At 44.3% G+C, this 15252-nt stretch overlaps 1 protein-coding gene across 1 annotated transcript in view; it reads right to left on the minus strand.

Moving 5' to 3' along the window:
* DPCD (deleted in primary ciliary dyskinesia homolog (mouse)) overlaps positions 1–15252 on the minus strand; it is a 387341-nt gene that overhangs the window by 91260 nt on the left and 280829 nt on the right. The window contains exon 5 of the mRNA XM_069611638.1: positions 476–578. Coding sequence (XP_069467739.1) covers positions 476–578 — 103 coding nt within the window. The remainder of the gene's footprint in view (positions 1–475; positions 579–15252) is intronic.

Below are 15252 nucleotides of genomic sequence, written 5' to 3' on the forward strand. Positions count from 1 at the left end.
AAGTTGACTTATGTTTGATCTAAGATGCATTGGCGTGTCCAGGGCGTGGCCTGGGGAGGCACGTGTTACCCATGGAATCTGATCATTGCGCATTACACATACCTACCGTTTGGATCTAACAACAAAACGTTTTTTTTAATTGTTAAATGGACACACGCCAACATATATTTCAAGTTCCCTAACTTTCAAGAAGGATTTAAGTGTGGAGCCATGCAGGATAAGTGCACTAGATACTAACACGGTAGTAAAAACATATTGTATGCCAGATAAATCATGATTGCTTTACATGAGAACCACTAAGCAGCATTTAAAAAAAGTTAAGCTTCCAAAGCACACTTCAAGCCAAACAGCAATTACTTTTTTATTTTCTGCATGGTGTACATTTTCCAGCCTTGTTGGAGCAGGAACGAAGCTCATGACTCCCACTGTTCAGAGTTTGCATTTGTGATGAATAGAAATTGAGCCAAAAGCTTACCGTAATGATCAAGGTGTTGTTGGCATGGGAAAAGTTTAGAGCAGAGCTGTCCAGTGGAAGCTGCATTCTGTCCAAGTCAGGAACAGAAAACTTTTTATAATATCTTTGGAGAAACAAAATTAAAAAAAAGACAGTTCAAAATCTTTATTTGGAAACACGGCACTTAAATATGTGTTGCAAAGTATTTATCTGCGGACAATAGGCAATTACATTATTTCAGAACAATGAGGCAAAGAAATACAATGATGACTGACTGCCAAGTTGTGGAAATATATGTATTTACAAAACCAAAAAGCGAAATATCGCGTCACGTTTTAGACTGAACTCATGTCACTTGCATTATGAGAAGTTTCACTGCATTCGATATAAATGTTTGTTTCTTTTGATGTTTCTGCATAAAATTAGAGTGACACGTTTGCTTTAAATGACTATTTCTTTGAAAACCTTTGCTTGTATGTGACAGGGTGTTGGTGGCTCTAAGGAAAAGAGGGTTTTCTGTATTCAAAATGCTTACGTAAAGAAACAGTAAGTGAGGAGAGAGTCATGAGGAGAACACATTGGTATTATGTACAGAGTTAGCGTTACAATAACGATTATTTGTTCCAAACTACCATGGTGTGAAAACTACCCTTTCTGCTCCCTCTAGGCACTATAACAAACTTTTTCAGGAATTCTGAACACATTTTTGACGGCACCTCAACTTCCTTTAAAGTTCTGCTCTGTCAAGTAGTGATGCCCATGGTAGTTCACCCAACCATTCAACTTGGATTTTAATTTGACATGCTTGGACCCCGCCTACCCCCAATTCCTGGGACATTAATTGGAAGTTACTGCTATGTGGACCACATGTTGGGCTCTGTTTTGGCACACGGCCCTCATCTATTTTGTCAATGTTTTGGTGTCAGGGGTACTCGGGGATTGCTAATGGATGTACGGCTGTTGAAGGATCTTCAATAGCAGAATTATTCTCTTTGTCCTCGGTTCTAAAGTGTGGGGAAGGTCATTCATTCAGCATGGTCCTTAAATTACAGTATTCTCCAAATGTGCCCATGCCAAAAATATACCTGTCACACAGTGATCTAAACCGGATCTAATAATCTTTCAACCTCATTAATGCACTGTTTTCACCAGAAAATTGGTTTCCTGCCCACCTTCACTGCTGTGTTGTTCCAATGTGAAGTTGCACTGCAAATGTACCTTGACTGCAATTTTTGCCATTTCTCGCCAATATTCTCTCATGAAATGGGTCACCTCCAGGGCATCTTCATAAAATTGCCTTGCGCTGAGGTGTCATGTGTAAAGTGGACCATCAGTCCACGGCAGCCTCCAGCCTTCCCAGGGGCTTCTCAATATTGTATTTCATTATGTGGCTGGTCTTCGCTCTAATCCAGATGCCAAGGCATCGCCTCTTTTTTGGACAGCACTTGAAGCCCCAAGTTCTCTTTGGTTGCATAAGGCCAAGACTGTCATCGCCTCTACTTTGGGTTCAGAATATTATAAAGCTGGATATTACCCCAAACTGTGTGATTAGCCAATGACTGCTGTTAGTGTCCAAGCGCTACTAACAAACCATCTGCATAGAGCCATAATGTGCACTCTGCTCCATCAAATCGTATGCCTTCGATCCTTATATCTCTTCTGAGCTGAGCTGCCAGGCCTTCCATGGCTTGTACAAACAGCAACGGGGACAGAGGGCAACCTTGTCTTGGGCCACGTTGCTGCCCAAAAGGCCAGGAACAAAGTTTGCTGGTAAGAACTGACAGAGTTGGCAAGCAATACTGTACATTCGCCCATTTCAGGCATGCTTGTCCAAATCCCATTTCCTCTATGGTTTTAAATAGAAGTCCTAGCAAGTGAAGTTGAATGTATTCCGTACGTCCAATGAAACAAGCGCAAGTTGATCAGACAAAGACTGTCCATAATTAGGAATGAACAGTATTTGAAGAAATGGCTCTTCGTTTAATAAAACCTGCCTGGTCATTATTAATTGGAAGAGGCACAAAATCATTCAGTCTGTGAGCAAGAAAGTTAGCAAGGAAGTTACCATCCATACTTAACAGATAAATTGGTCTATAGGTCCCAACATCTGTAGATATTTTTTATCTTCTTTAAGAATTAAATCAGCATAGCTTCATGAAAAGTACTGGAGGAGTTCACAGAAAACCAGCTTAACCCGGAGCCTTTCAATGTCTTTCCATTACGAATAGTGTTAGGCAGAAACCTGTGCAGTTCCCTTGGGGAACACTGCAAAAGATTTAAGACTACAGGTAGAGCAGTAAACCCCTTTGGTAGCAGTCTGTACCACCCAGATTTACCTGGTAGCTGTGGCTGAGCAGTCAGACTTCTCTCAAGAAGAGTTAGGCAGTATGTAAAGTATACACAATATGTACCAAAACACAATAGCATAAGCAAACACTGACCAGAGCTTGGTTTCAAAAGTATATAGTTATTTATTTAAAATACACATAAGTTAAAAACACTCTAGCAAAAATATAGTAAAAGCACTTCAACACAGTTATACTGAAAGCAATTTCAATCCTTTCTCCTATCTAGACAACTCTAGGTTAACACCACTTAATTAAAACAGAGGTGAGTGCTTAACGTTAGATGACACTCTAGTAGTTTCCAAGAAAGGGAGAGAAAAAGCAGAAATAGGTTAGACACACCACTCTAAGGTCCAGAACACTTGCAATAGGCTTAAAGAAGAATAAAGTCACAGGTGAGCAAAAGTCACTAGGCAGGGCCCACTCTTAGAGTAGCCGGAGCGAAAATGTGCCCAAGATCACACTGTTAGTTAGAGATTCAAAGTCTTGCAAAGAGTCGGAGAGAGTTTAGAGTGGCTCAGAAAGTTTAGCCAAAGTGTCCCAGGCACTCCCAGGTTCGAAGGCCGGGGACTAAATCTACCCCGTACAGTCGGTAGCAAGGGAAGCCAGGCGGAACACAGTACCTTAGACGGAAAGGATCCTCCAGCGGGGGCAGTTGTTCCAGGCAGCGACAGCAAGGCTCGACGTCGGTCAGGGGAGAAGAATATCTCGCTGAAGAGCAGAAGAGAAAGGTCGCAGCACTGCCCGGGAAGAAACCAGCCGCGGAGTCCTCCGGTTAAAGGGTTGGTACCGACTTTCGCGGTCTGGGGGTAAAGTGTGGTATTCCGGATGCCGGGGTGCTTGGCACAGGCAAGGCGGCCACGAGATACCTCTAAAGGACGGAAAGAAGGCGAAAACTGGTTGTCCCCACCAGTCAAGGGAAGGAGCCACTCCGTTAAGAGTTCTCCTCGGTCGTCGGGAAAAAGTGGTGAGACGGTTCAGCAGGGCTCCACCGGGTGGTGTCGTCGAAGCAGGTCGGCTCAGCTCTTCCCTCGTCGGATTCTTGGTCCTGTGGCGACTTCTGAAGTCCCAGTCCCCAAAGCCCTGCTTTTATGCAGCAAACCCCCATTCACCCAGCCTAGCTGTCACTCAAACATGCTAAGTGGTGAGCCGGGCGGCTCACCACTTGGGCCAATCAGGACGGAGTGCGACTTGAGTTACCAAGGTAACTCAGTCCAGGGTGCCTAAATCCCCCTCCACCCCTCCTAAGTACCCCAGACAGAGTGGCACCACTTTGGAGGGCTTCTGTGGAGAAGCCCGCCAAAAGTGGAACAAAGGGCTCCACTTTGGGTCAGAGTTACAGAGGCGAACACCAACGCCATTTTAGAATCAAGTTTTGGCAAAAAGTCCCAACCGGAGTTATAAAAATAAATATATAAACCGGCGGTATGTTTAAGGCTACCGTAAATAAATAATTAAATGTGTTAGCCTAAAACAATGGGAAATCCCATAGGGAAATATTCGCGGTCGAATATAAAAAGTAGTTTCCACTGCCACCAGCCAAAACTCGATCAGGGGGGACGGAGACGTGCCCCCTCGACTAACAGACCCTGGGGCAATCGAATTGCCCCAGCCAGTACGTCCACAATATGATGGTTTGTACTGGTTCTGTTCAGGATTCAAGACTAGCAAAGTCTTTGGTGACTTTACATGCCCTGGGAGACAGTAGTCAGTCCCAGGGTATGGAGTCTATGTTGGGGAGTCCCTAGGACACCCCTGGGTCACGGCACAGAGGGTGCTGTGTGACCCACATCACAAAAATACATGAGGCCCTATGGAGTAAAAGACCCCATAGCCCATTCAACACAAGGTTTAACCAAGAAAACACACTTCAACATGTCCAAGAGTGAGGGTAAAAGAGTCTCACTCTTGGCAGGAGAAAAAAATTAAACCCCAGAAATCCAGCAAAGCTGCTGGGGGACTCACTAGGTAGGGAAATTCAGCCTAAACAGAGAATTCTCCCTAACACTCGCCCCCCCCAGACTAAGGGACAGGAGGATTTAATCCACTCCTGGATGAACCTCATACCTCTAGTCGATGATATACATCCTAGAGAGTCCATCAGCATTTTGATGGTGACACCCTGACCTGTGCTCAATGGTGAAATCAAACCCTTGCAGGCAGATTGACCATCTCAATAGTTTTGGATTTTCCCCCTTCATTTGCATTAACCATCTCAAGGGTTGGTGGTCAGTCTGAATAACAAAAGTAGAACCATACAAGTATGGCCTAAACTTCTTCAGTGCCCACACAATAGCAAAGCATTCTCTTTCGATAGTTGCCCACCTTGTCTCAGGATCCTTCAGTTTCCTACTGATGAAGCAAATGGGGTGCTCCCTACCCTTCTCATCCAGTTGGCTTAGAACTGCACCTATACCTACATTGGAAGCATCAGTTTGTACAATGAAAGGTTGGTGGTAGTCAGGAGCTCTCAATACTGGAGCTTGGCAAAGAGCTCTCTTCAGTTTTTCAAAGGCCTGATTGCACTCCTCATTCCATTTTACCTTTTTAGGGAATTTGGGAGAGGAGATTACATTCAGTGGAGAAGCTATGGTCCCATAGTTCTCAATGAAATTCCTGTAATATCCAGTGAGGCCTAAAAAAGCTCTCACTTGGGTTTGAGTAGTTGGTGTTGTCCAATTTTGCACAGCTTCAATCTTGCTGGGCAAAGGCCTTATTTCTCCACCTCCTACCTCATGTCCAAGGTAGACCACTTTACTTTGACCAATCTGGCACTTACTGGCTTTGATTGTCAAATGGGCCTGTTTCAGAGCCTGCAACACATGTCCTAGGTGGTTCACATGTTCTTCCCAGGAGTGGCTGAAGACTGCAATGTCATCCAAGTATGCCATGCAGAAATCTTCCATCCCAGCCAGAACTTGGTTCACCATCCTTTGGAATGTGGCAGGTGCATTTTTCAGTCCAAAAGGCATGACCTTAAACTGGTACAAGCCAACTGGGGTTGAAAATGCAGTTTTCTCCTTGGCATGGTCTGTCAGGGCTATTTGCCAATAGCCTGACGTCAGGTCAAATGTGCTGAGGTACTTGGCTGCACCAAGTTTATCCACCAACTCATCTGTCCTGGGCAAAGGGTGGGCATCAGTCTTGGTGACTGCATTTAGAGCTCTATAGTCCACACAGAATCTCAAGTCTTTGGATCCTGCCTTTGGTACTAACACAACTGGGCTAGACCATGGACTAGTAGAGGGTTCTATTACCCCGAGATCAAGCATCTTCTTGACCTCTCCTTTGATGTGGGCTCTGATATGTTCTGACATTCTGTATCCTCTGCTTTTGACTGGCAGACAGTCACCAGTGAGTATCTCATGCTGGCCCCAAGGGGTCAAGCCTGGTGACAGTGAGAACAGGGAGGCAAACTGATTTAACATAGATTTGCACTCCTCTTGTTGCTCAGGTGTCAGGTCTGAAGAGAGATTGACTCCTTCAACTTTTTCATCTAAAGGTACACCTCTGAGGAGATCAGGGAGAGATTCACTCTCTTCCTCCTCTGCAGCTGAAGCTAGAAGCAAGGCTCCTACATCAGGTCTGGAGATGTATGCTTTTAGTCGGTTGGTGTGGAAGACTCTAGGAGCTTCCCTGGGTCTGCCCAGATCCACCAGATAGTTGACCTCTCCAAGTTTTCCCACAACCTTGAAGGGTCCCATCCATTTGTCTTGCAAGGCCCTCTGCCTTGTTGGGAGCATAACTAGAACTAGCTGGTCTTGAGTAAACTCAACCATGTTAGCCTTCTGGTCGTGCCAATGTTTGACCAGGGCTTGACCAGCTTTCAAGTTGTCACTTGCTTCTGCCATCATGTGTGACATTCTCCTCCGGAGACCTATCACATAGTCAGTCACTCTGACTGGCTTGAGGGGAGGAGCACCTTCCAACCCCTCCTTAATCAGGGCCAATGGACCTCTGACTGGATGGCCATAGAGAAGCTCAAAGGGAGAATAACCTACTCCCTCCTGAGGGACTTCTCTATAAGCAAAGAGAAGGCATGGCAGTAGAAGGTCCCACTTTTTCTTAAGGGGTTCTTCCAAAGCACCTATCATGCTCTTCATGGTTCTGTTAAACCTTTCAACCAACCCGTTTGTCTGAGGGTGGTAGGCGGTTGAGAACTTGTAGGTAACTCCACAGGTTTTCCACATGGCCTTCATGTAGTGGGACATAAAGTTTGACCCCCTGTCAGAGATTACCTCCTTAGGAAACCCAACCCTGGTAAAAATACCAAGGAGGGCCTTAGCCACAGCCGGAGCTGTAACAGTCCTCATAGGAATGGCCTCAGGGTATCTAGTAGCATGGTCTACTACAACAAGGATAAACCTGTTGCCTGAGGAGGTTGGAGGATCAAGGGGACCAACAATGTCAATCCCTACCCTCTCAAATGGGACTCCCACAACTGGGAGAGGCACTAAAGGTGCCACATTCTTGGAACCAACCTTACCAGAAGTCTGGCAGGTATGGCAGCTCTTACAATATCTATCTACTTCAGCCCCCATCTTTGGCCAATAAAAGTAGAGTGAGAGCCTTTCCTTGGTCTTCTTGAAACTCAAGTGGCCAGCCAAAGGTATCTCATGGGCTAGTTGTAAGAACTGTTGTCTGTTTTCTTGTGGGACTACAAGGCGTTTGTAGTCTCCAGGTTCAGACTCAGTGGGTTCACTGTAGAAGAGGCCATCTTCCCAGTGCAACCTATACTTCCCAGGCTCTTGCCCATCAGCTTGAGAAGCTGCCTGGTGGCGGAGACCCTCCAGAGTTGGACATTCTCTTTGCCCCTTACGAAAAGCTGCCCTGCTAGGCCCACCTTCTGCCAGTAAAGACTGCAGCTCAGGATGGTCCTCAGGGTCCAAATCTCCAATAAGGTTGGGGCCTCCTTCTAGCTCTTCCTCAGAGTCTAGCTCAACCACACAGGGTTGTACCTCTCTCTCAGCCTCAGCTGGAGGGGGAGTTACAGGTGTAACTTTGGACAACCTAGGGGAAGTCCTTGTTGGAAGCACTGGAGTGCTTGCTGCTGGCTTTTTCCTAGGAGTCTTGGGTTGCCCCTTTGCTCCTGATCTGGTAGTTACTGCAGTAAGTTGCTCCAGTGGTCGAGGAGTGATTTCTGTCATCATCTCCTGAGATAACCCTCTCAGGGTTTTCGCCCTTGCAGGTTTTGTGAGTTCCTGAAACCTTTTGCTAGGAGGTCTGGGGGTATGAGATACAACTCCAAGAGCTTTGAGGTCATTACCCAACAGAACCCTACCTGGCACTTCACATTGTACACTGACAGGTATTTTTACAGCCATATCATTACATTGGATGAGAACTGGTAACTGGGGACACATCTGCACAGGCCCACCAGCTAACTTGGTGAGGCATTTGGGTGCCTTAGCAACATCCTCTGCCTTGAAAAATGATTCATCCACCACAGTTATGCTGGCTCCAGTGTCCCTAATGGCAGGAGTCTCCTGACCATTCACCTGGACACTGTCCTTATAATACTCTTTAGTATTATCTGGGATAGAGTTATAGACATCTAAATTCTGTTGCTCCCACAACCCCAGAGAGACTAAAGAAACACTAGCTGAGACTCCAGTGGGTTCATCAGCTAGTAATAGAAAGTTTCCACTTGCCATAGGTACTTCCTCTTCTGGAGCGAAGGCTAAGGAGGCAAGCTGGACCCCTGAAGGTTTACCCTTACATCTGGGATCTCCTTTCACATGGTCAGTAGCCTTACAAACAAAGCATGAGCCAAAGGCTCGCTGGAATGGAGGCTTGTTCTGACCTCCTTCTGGTCTGGGACCAGAAGGTACACTAGCCTGATTTGGTTTCCCTTGTGGCTTACCCTTATAGTTTTGTTTGGGGCCCTCTTTGGAATTTGTAGTATTAGAATTCTCTTTGGAGTCCTTCTTAGACTGTTTTTCCCCATCCTTCTTCTGAGTTACCCCAGAATCCTTGTGAGTGGCCCTGTTGGCAACCCACAAGTCAGCAGCCTTAGCTAGCTTCCGGGAATCTAATTCCCTGGAATCAGCCAAGTGTTGTCTGAGCTCAGGAGAGCAGGCATCATAAATAGTCTCCAACATAAACAAATTCTTCATACCTTCATAAGTGTTCACCTTGTAACCCTTAATCCATCCCTCTAAGTTTTTCAAACATTCATTCACCCAGGTAGCCCAAGGGGTACCATCATGCTTTTTGAGGCTCCTAAACCTCTTAAGATACTGGGAAGGGGTCTTCCCAAACCTAGCTATCAAAGCTAGTTTCACACATTCATAGTCCTTCCTATCCTCCTCCCCCATCTCCATTACCACATCAGTTGCAACAGGGGGAAGCCTAGAGAACAACCAGGTGAGTAAGTCATTTCCTGTGATGTTCTGGAGCCCATGATTATATTCAAACAGAGACAACCAATCCAACACATCCAACTTAGGCTCATACATACCAACCAATTCTTTAGGCATCCGGGGTCTTTTAGGACTGGAACTTCTAGAGGAGCCAGAGAGAGAAACATTCTCAACAGATAATTTCTTCATTTCTAAGTCATACTTGAGCTCCATTTCCCTTAGCCTTAGTTCTTTGTCAGTTTGAGCATTAAGTTTCTTATACTCCAATTCTAGCTTCATTTTCTCCAGTTCAAAGTACTGAGGACTAAATGTGGGACCTGGTAAAGGTCCAGTAGGCACAGCAGGTAGAGCAGGCAGAGGCCTAGGGGGGACAGTTACAACAGCCTCACCCTCCTCTTCTGACTCTTCCTCAGAAACATCAACATTTTGCTCCATGTTAACTTCAACACTGTCATCTACAGTTGCTGGAGTGGTAGGTTCCTCTGAACCATCACCCAGACTTTGGTTAGCTAACAATCTTTCAATCAGCTCCATTTTCTTGCCCTTAGTCAGGAGATCCTTATGTTTACAGAGCACTCTTAAACAATCAGCAGTTTTGGCTGCAAGGGACTCTTGACTATAGCTTTCTATAACTGACATGTTAGAGGTTTTACTTTTTCAGTGCTAAGCTTTGTGGTTAGTTGCACTAAGGTATCTAAAGCACAATAAAATGTATACTCAATACAAATCCCACCGCTGTACACCAGTGTTAGGCAGAAACCTGTGCAGTTCCCTTGGGGAACACTGCAAAAGATTTAAGACTACAGGTAGAGCAGTAAACCCCTTTGGTAGCAGTCTGTACCACCCAGATTTACCTGGTAGCTGTGGCTGAGCAGTCAGACTTCTCTCAAGAAGAGTTAGGCAGTATGTAAAGTATACACAATATGTACCAAAACACAATAGCATAAGCAAACACTGACCAGAGCTTGGTTTCAAAAGTATATAGTTATTTATTTAAAATACACATAAGTTAAAAACACTCTAGCAAAAATATAGTAAAAGCACTTCAACACAGTTATACTGAAAGCAATTTCAATCCTTTCTCCTATCTAGACAACTCTAGGTTAACACCACTTAATTAAAACAGAGGTGAGTGCTTAACGTTAGATGACACTCTAGTAGTTTCCAAGAAAGGGAGAGAAAAAGCAGAAATAGGTTAGACACACCACTCTAAGGTCCAGAACACTTGCAATAGGCTTAAAGAAGAATAAAGTCACAGGTGAGCAAAAGTCACTAGGCAGGGCCCACTCTTAGAGTAGCCGGAGCGAAAATGTGCCCAAGATCACACTGTTAGTTAGAGATTCAAAGTCTTGCAAAGAGTCGGAGAGAGTTTAGAGTGGCTCAGAAAGTTTAGCCAAAGTGTCCCAGGCACTCCCAGGTTCGAAAGCCGGGGACTAAATCTACCCCGTACAGTCGGTAGCAAGGGAAGCCAGGCGGAACACAGTACCTTAGACGGAAAGGATCCTCCAGCGGGGGCAGTTGTTCCAGGCAGCGACAGCAAGGCTCGACGTCGGTCAGGGGAGAAGAATATCTCGCTGAAGAGCAGAAGAGAAAGGTCGCAGCACTGCCCGGGAAGAAACCAGCCGCGGAGTCCTCCGGTTAAAGGGTTGGTACCGACTTTCGCGGTCTGGGGGTAAAGTGTGGTATTCCGGATGCCGGGGTGCTTGGCACAGGCAAGGCGGCCACGAGATACCTCTAAAGGACGGAAAGAAGGTGAAAACTGGTTGTCCCCACCAGTCAAGGGAAGGAGCCACTCCGTTAAGAGTTCTCCTCGGTCGTCGGGAAAAAGTGGTGAGACGGTTCAGCAGGGCTCCACCGGGTGGTGTCGTCGAAGCAGGTCGGCTCAGCTCTTCCCTCGTCGGATTCTTGGTCCTGTGGCGACTTCTGAAGTCCCAGTCCCCAAAGCCCTGCTTTTATGCAGCAAACCCCCATTCACCCAGCCTAGCTGTCACTCAAACATGCTAAGTGGTGAGCCGGGCGGCTCACCACTTGGGCCAATCAGGACGGAGTGCGACTTGAGTTACCAAGGTAACTCAGTCCAGGGTGCCTAAATCCCCCTCCACCCCTCCTAAGTACCCCAGACAGAGTGGCACCACTTTGGAGGGCTTCTGTGGAGAAGCCCGCCAAAAGTGGAACAAAGGGCTCCACTTTGGGTCAGAGTTACAGAGGCGAACACCAACGCCATTTTAGAATCAAGTTTTGGCAAAAAGTCCCAACCGGAGTTATAAAAATAAATATATAAACCGGCGGTATGTTTAAGGCTACCGTAAATAAATAATTAAATGTGTTAGCCTAAAACAATGGGAAATCCCATAGGGAAATATTCGCGGTCGAATATAAAAAGTAGTTTCCACTGCCACCAGCCAAAACTCGATCAGGGGGGACGGAGACGTGCCCCCTCGACTAACAGACCCTGGGGCAATCGAATTGCCCCAGCCAGTACGTCCACAATATGATGGTTTGTACTGGTTCTGTTCAGGATTCAAGACTAGCAAAGTCTTTGGTGACTTTACATGCCCTGGGAGACAGTAGTCAGTCCCAGGGTATGGAGTCTATGTTGGGGAGTCCCTAGGACACCCCTGGGTCACGGCACAGAGGGTGCTGTGTGACCCACATCACAAAAATACATGAGGCCCTATGGAGTAAAAGACCCCATAGCCCATTCAACACAAGGTTTAACCAAGAAAACACACTTCAACATGTCCAAGAGTGAGGGTAAAAGAGTCTCACTCTTGGCAGGAGAAAAAAATTAAACCCCAGAAATCCAGCAAAGCTGCTGGGGGACTCACTAGGTAGGGAAATTCAGCCTAAACAGAGAATTCTCCCTAACAAATAGCTAAGGAGATTTCTTCCACAGAAGTTACTCCAAGTGAAGAGAAATCAAAGACAGAATCATTACACGTGCTTTACATTCCAAACATGAGATTGGATCTCTTTAAAATTCAGCGGTGTATACATTCTTGCAACGATGTAGGAACACGTTTTCAATATCAAACTCCTTAGTTTTTGGTTCTTTATTCAAGTCTATGATGGCTTTTAATTTCAGTCTTTCTTTTTGTGCTCGAGATAGAAGGCCAAAGGTTTGCCCAACACATTTAGATTTATCCTTGAGAAGCATTCTGCAAGCTTTTTGAGTTTCATTTGTAGGATTATCAGAGAATTGAGTTTCTTTCAAAAGAATAAGTGATTCCTTTCCAAATACTTGAATATTGAATAACATGTCTGCTTAAAGAGGTTGTATTAGAGCATCATAAATTATTAATGAAGCGTCCCTTCAAATACAATTAAACTGAAACTGGAAGCCTTTTCAACTTTGAACAAATGTAGCATTCCTTAGCAAGGCATTATTACATCTGCATATATTCTTATCAATAGTTAAAGCGACCCGGATGTGGTCTCCTATATATAAAGAAGTAATACAATTTTTGAAGGTCATTTATTGACATATATATATATATATATATATCAATTCGGGATAAGAATTTTGAACCTGAGAAAAGAAAGTAAGTTCACGTGTCCACGTTAGCAAAAGGGCAACAATTACTGAAACAATTTTTGTCAACAAAACCTAAAAATCTCACAAACAACCCTCCCCAACAAATGTCCCTTTCGGTGAAGGGGCATATTATATTCAGAATGCCATTTTGTTAGCACGAAGACACAACTTTTCATTCGATTTATAAAGATATTGATTCGATTATCTGGATATGGATCATTCAGGATAGCGCTCGGCTGGTTCCAACAAACCAAACCTAAAACTTCATTTACCAAGGGTAGGTCTAAATAGCAATTTTATTGTGCTTGTTTATGCCGCATGGGGAGCATTGCAATTCTTCTTGCCTTCGTACATCAAGGAAGACTCTTCTGGCTTCAAGTACAATATAACTGGGTTGTTGAGGATGCAACAAGTAAATAATTAAATGACTATAATGATTTGTATGTAACCATGTTCTAATGACCTTGATGTACCTCTAAAGGAGGATAAAATTAAATGTTGCAGCATTTTAAAACCATGTGAACAAAAATAAAACTGGAAAATGTCCTTCCAAATGAAATGTTGGGGCATTTCAAATCCATTTGTCCAAAAATAAAACTGGAAACCGTCCTTCCATTTTTTCTGTAAGTCAAAAAAATATAACGGTATTTCTCCTGCTTTTGTTCATTTTGAGCCCCTTTATCATCCTGCATAACAGAAGATAATTGAGGTATTTTTAGCAATGTTTTGATGGAGTATGAACCTTGCCACTAGGAGGGGCAGGAGACTTTTTAGAAGGAAAGTTATGGCTAATTAGGGAAGCAAATCGAGATGAATATGAATGAGCAGCTCAAAAGAGTGCTGGGGAGTAATAACAACAAATAAAGGCAGACCCATACTAGCATGAGTTCCAGAAGGATCATCAAATGCAATATGGCACATGGGCAGCATTGCAAGGTAGTCACAGATGATGCAAGTAGCAACAGAGAGAAAACGGGCAAAATAATTGTATCTAATGTCCTCCAAAAGCATGAATTTGGAATGAGGAAGAGCCACCAATGCAGTCACAGCATCCATTCCAAACATTATGAAACACTTGAATAATGAAGGTTTGGGGACGTGTCACTACTAATGAAACAGTGGGTCATTAATAGTGGAAGTGAAGAACGACCTACGATTGCTGCTTACATTGTCAGTCTGCCCACAAACTAGGCAGGAAAACAGATGAGCAGAAGAAATGCTAAGGCAGCATTTCAATACACCTCACATCCCCAAATTATGAGAGGCACAGAGCCCCCCCCCCTTTTGTAAGATGGGGATGGCACCTTCTGTATAATGACAGAATAGGATATTGGGAAGCAGAGCAGAAAACAAAAACAGCAACCTATGGATCAGGAACCATACACAATGTTGATGTGAATTGTTAATACAACATCCAGACATAAAATGAAGGGAACTCCAAACAACGGTCATGGTGTATAGGTGTGATGAGGTCCGGTGGCAATTGTGTATGTCAAAATAGCGGGCAAACATACAGTGATCCTTCTTAGGCTTGAATAAGCCACAGTTGACTATGATCTGATAGGTAGACAAGCAGCAAAGATAGATGCAAAGTTTATTTCCATGTAGCTGTGCAGAAACAGGTGGGGAACTGGGCATAGTATGCTCATCCCAAAAAGGTTGTTCCTGAGCTCAAGATTTATATACAGTTTTACATAAGTCAGTATGATACAGTATGATACATTTGGTACATCCTGGGGAAATGGTTTTACAGGGCCAACGGAGCAGAATGTGATGCTGTTCAGTACACCCACATGGCAGATCGCCCCTTTTGGAATCTTTCCATAACATCTAGCGGTATAAAAACAGTGGACTCTGCATTCACTTGACTAGCGTTTGGGTTAAAAGGCAACTAAACCAACCTTCATGACTTAATTTGGGGCTTGTAGGTAGGTGTACACGTGCCCTAGAATGTGGCATTGCATATCTTTGCATGACCTTATGGGCCTGCCAACCGATCTACATTTATTATGTGCCACCTCCCTTAGCATGGCTGCAGCGTTTACGGCATTTACTCAATTATGGCTGCCGTTCAGCACTGTCCAAGGGTCAAGTATGGCCACAGACCTCAAGTAAGATGCCATCAGCTCCCACATTCTCCCCCCTTTGAGCTTTGATGCACAACCTATTCTTACTTCTTCCATGCATCCGCATTTCATACAATTTCATAATTTATCTTTATTCCGCCCCTTTGTGTCCACCAAAATATCTCTCCGCAGCTCCCATCTGTAACTTTGCAGGTAGCTAGCCAGCTCTTTATTTGTGCAGAGTTAAGATGTTTAGTGAAAATATTACGTTTCTTTACACTGGACAACACAATTGCATTAAAACACAAACAGACAAGTACATTATACACACTCTATTTATATCATATGTGAAATCTCTTCCTCCGTCATAATAGAGTTATTTTTACAATCAGTATGGGATCATATTAATTTAATTGTCATTTATCTTATAATTCAGTTGAATTTTAAATGATAACAGTGCAGGTCAATTTATATTGGAGATCACCTTTAG

The sequence above is a fragment of the Ambystoma mexicanum genome, chromosome 8, assembly GCF_040938575.1.
Source record: "Ambystoma mexicanum isolate Mex_15411 chromosome 8, UKY_AmexF1_1, whole genome shotgun sequence".
Lineage (NCBI taxonomy): Eukaryota > Metazoa > Chordata > Amphibia > Caudata > Ambystomatidae > Ambystoma > Ambystoma mexicanum.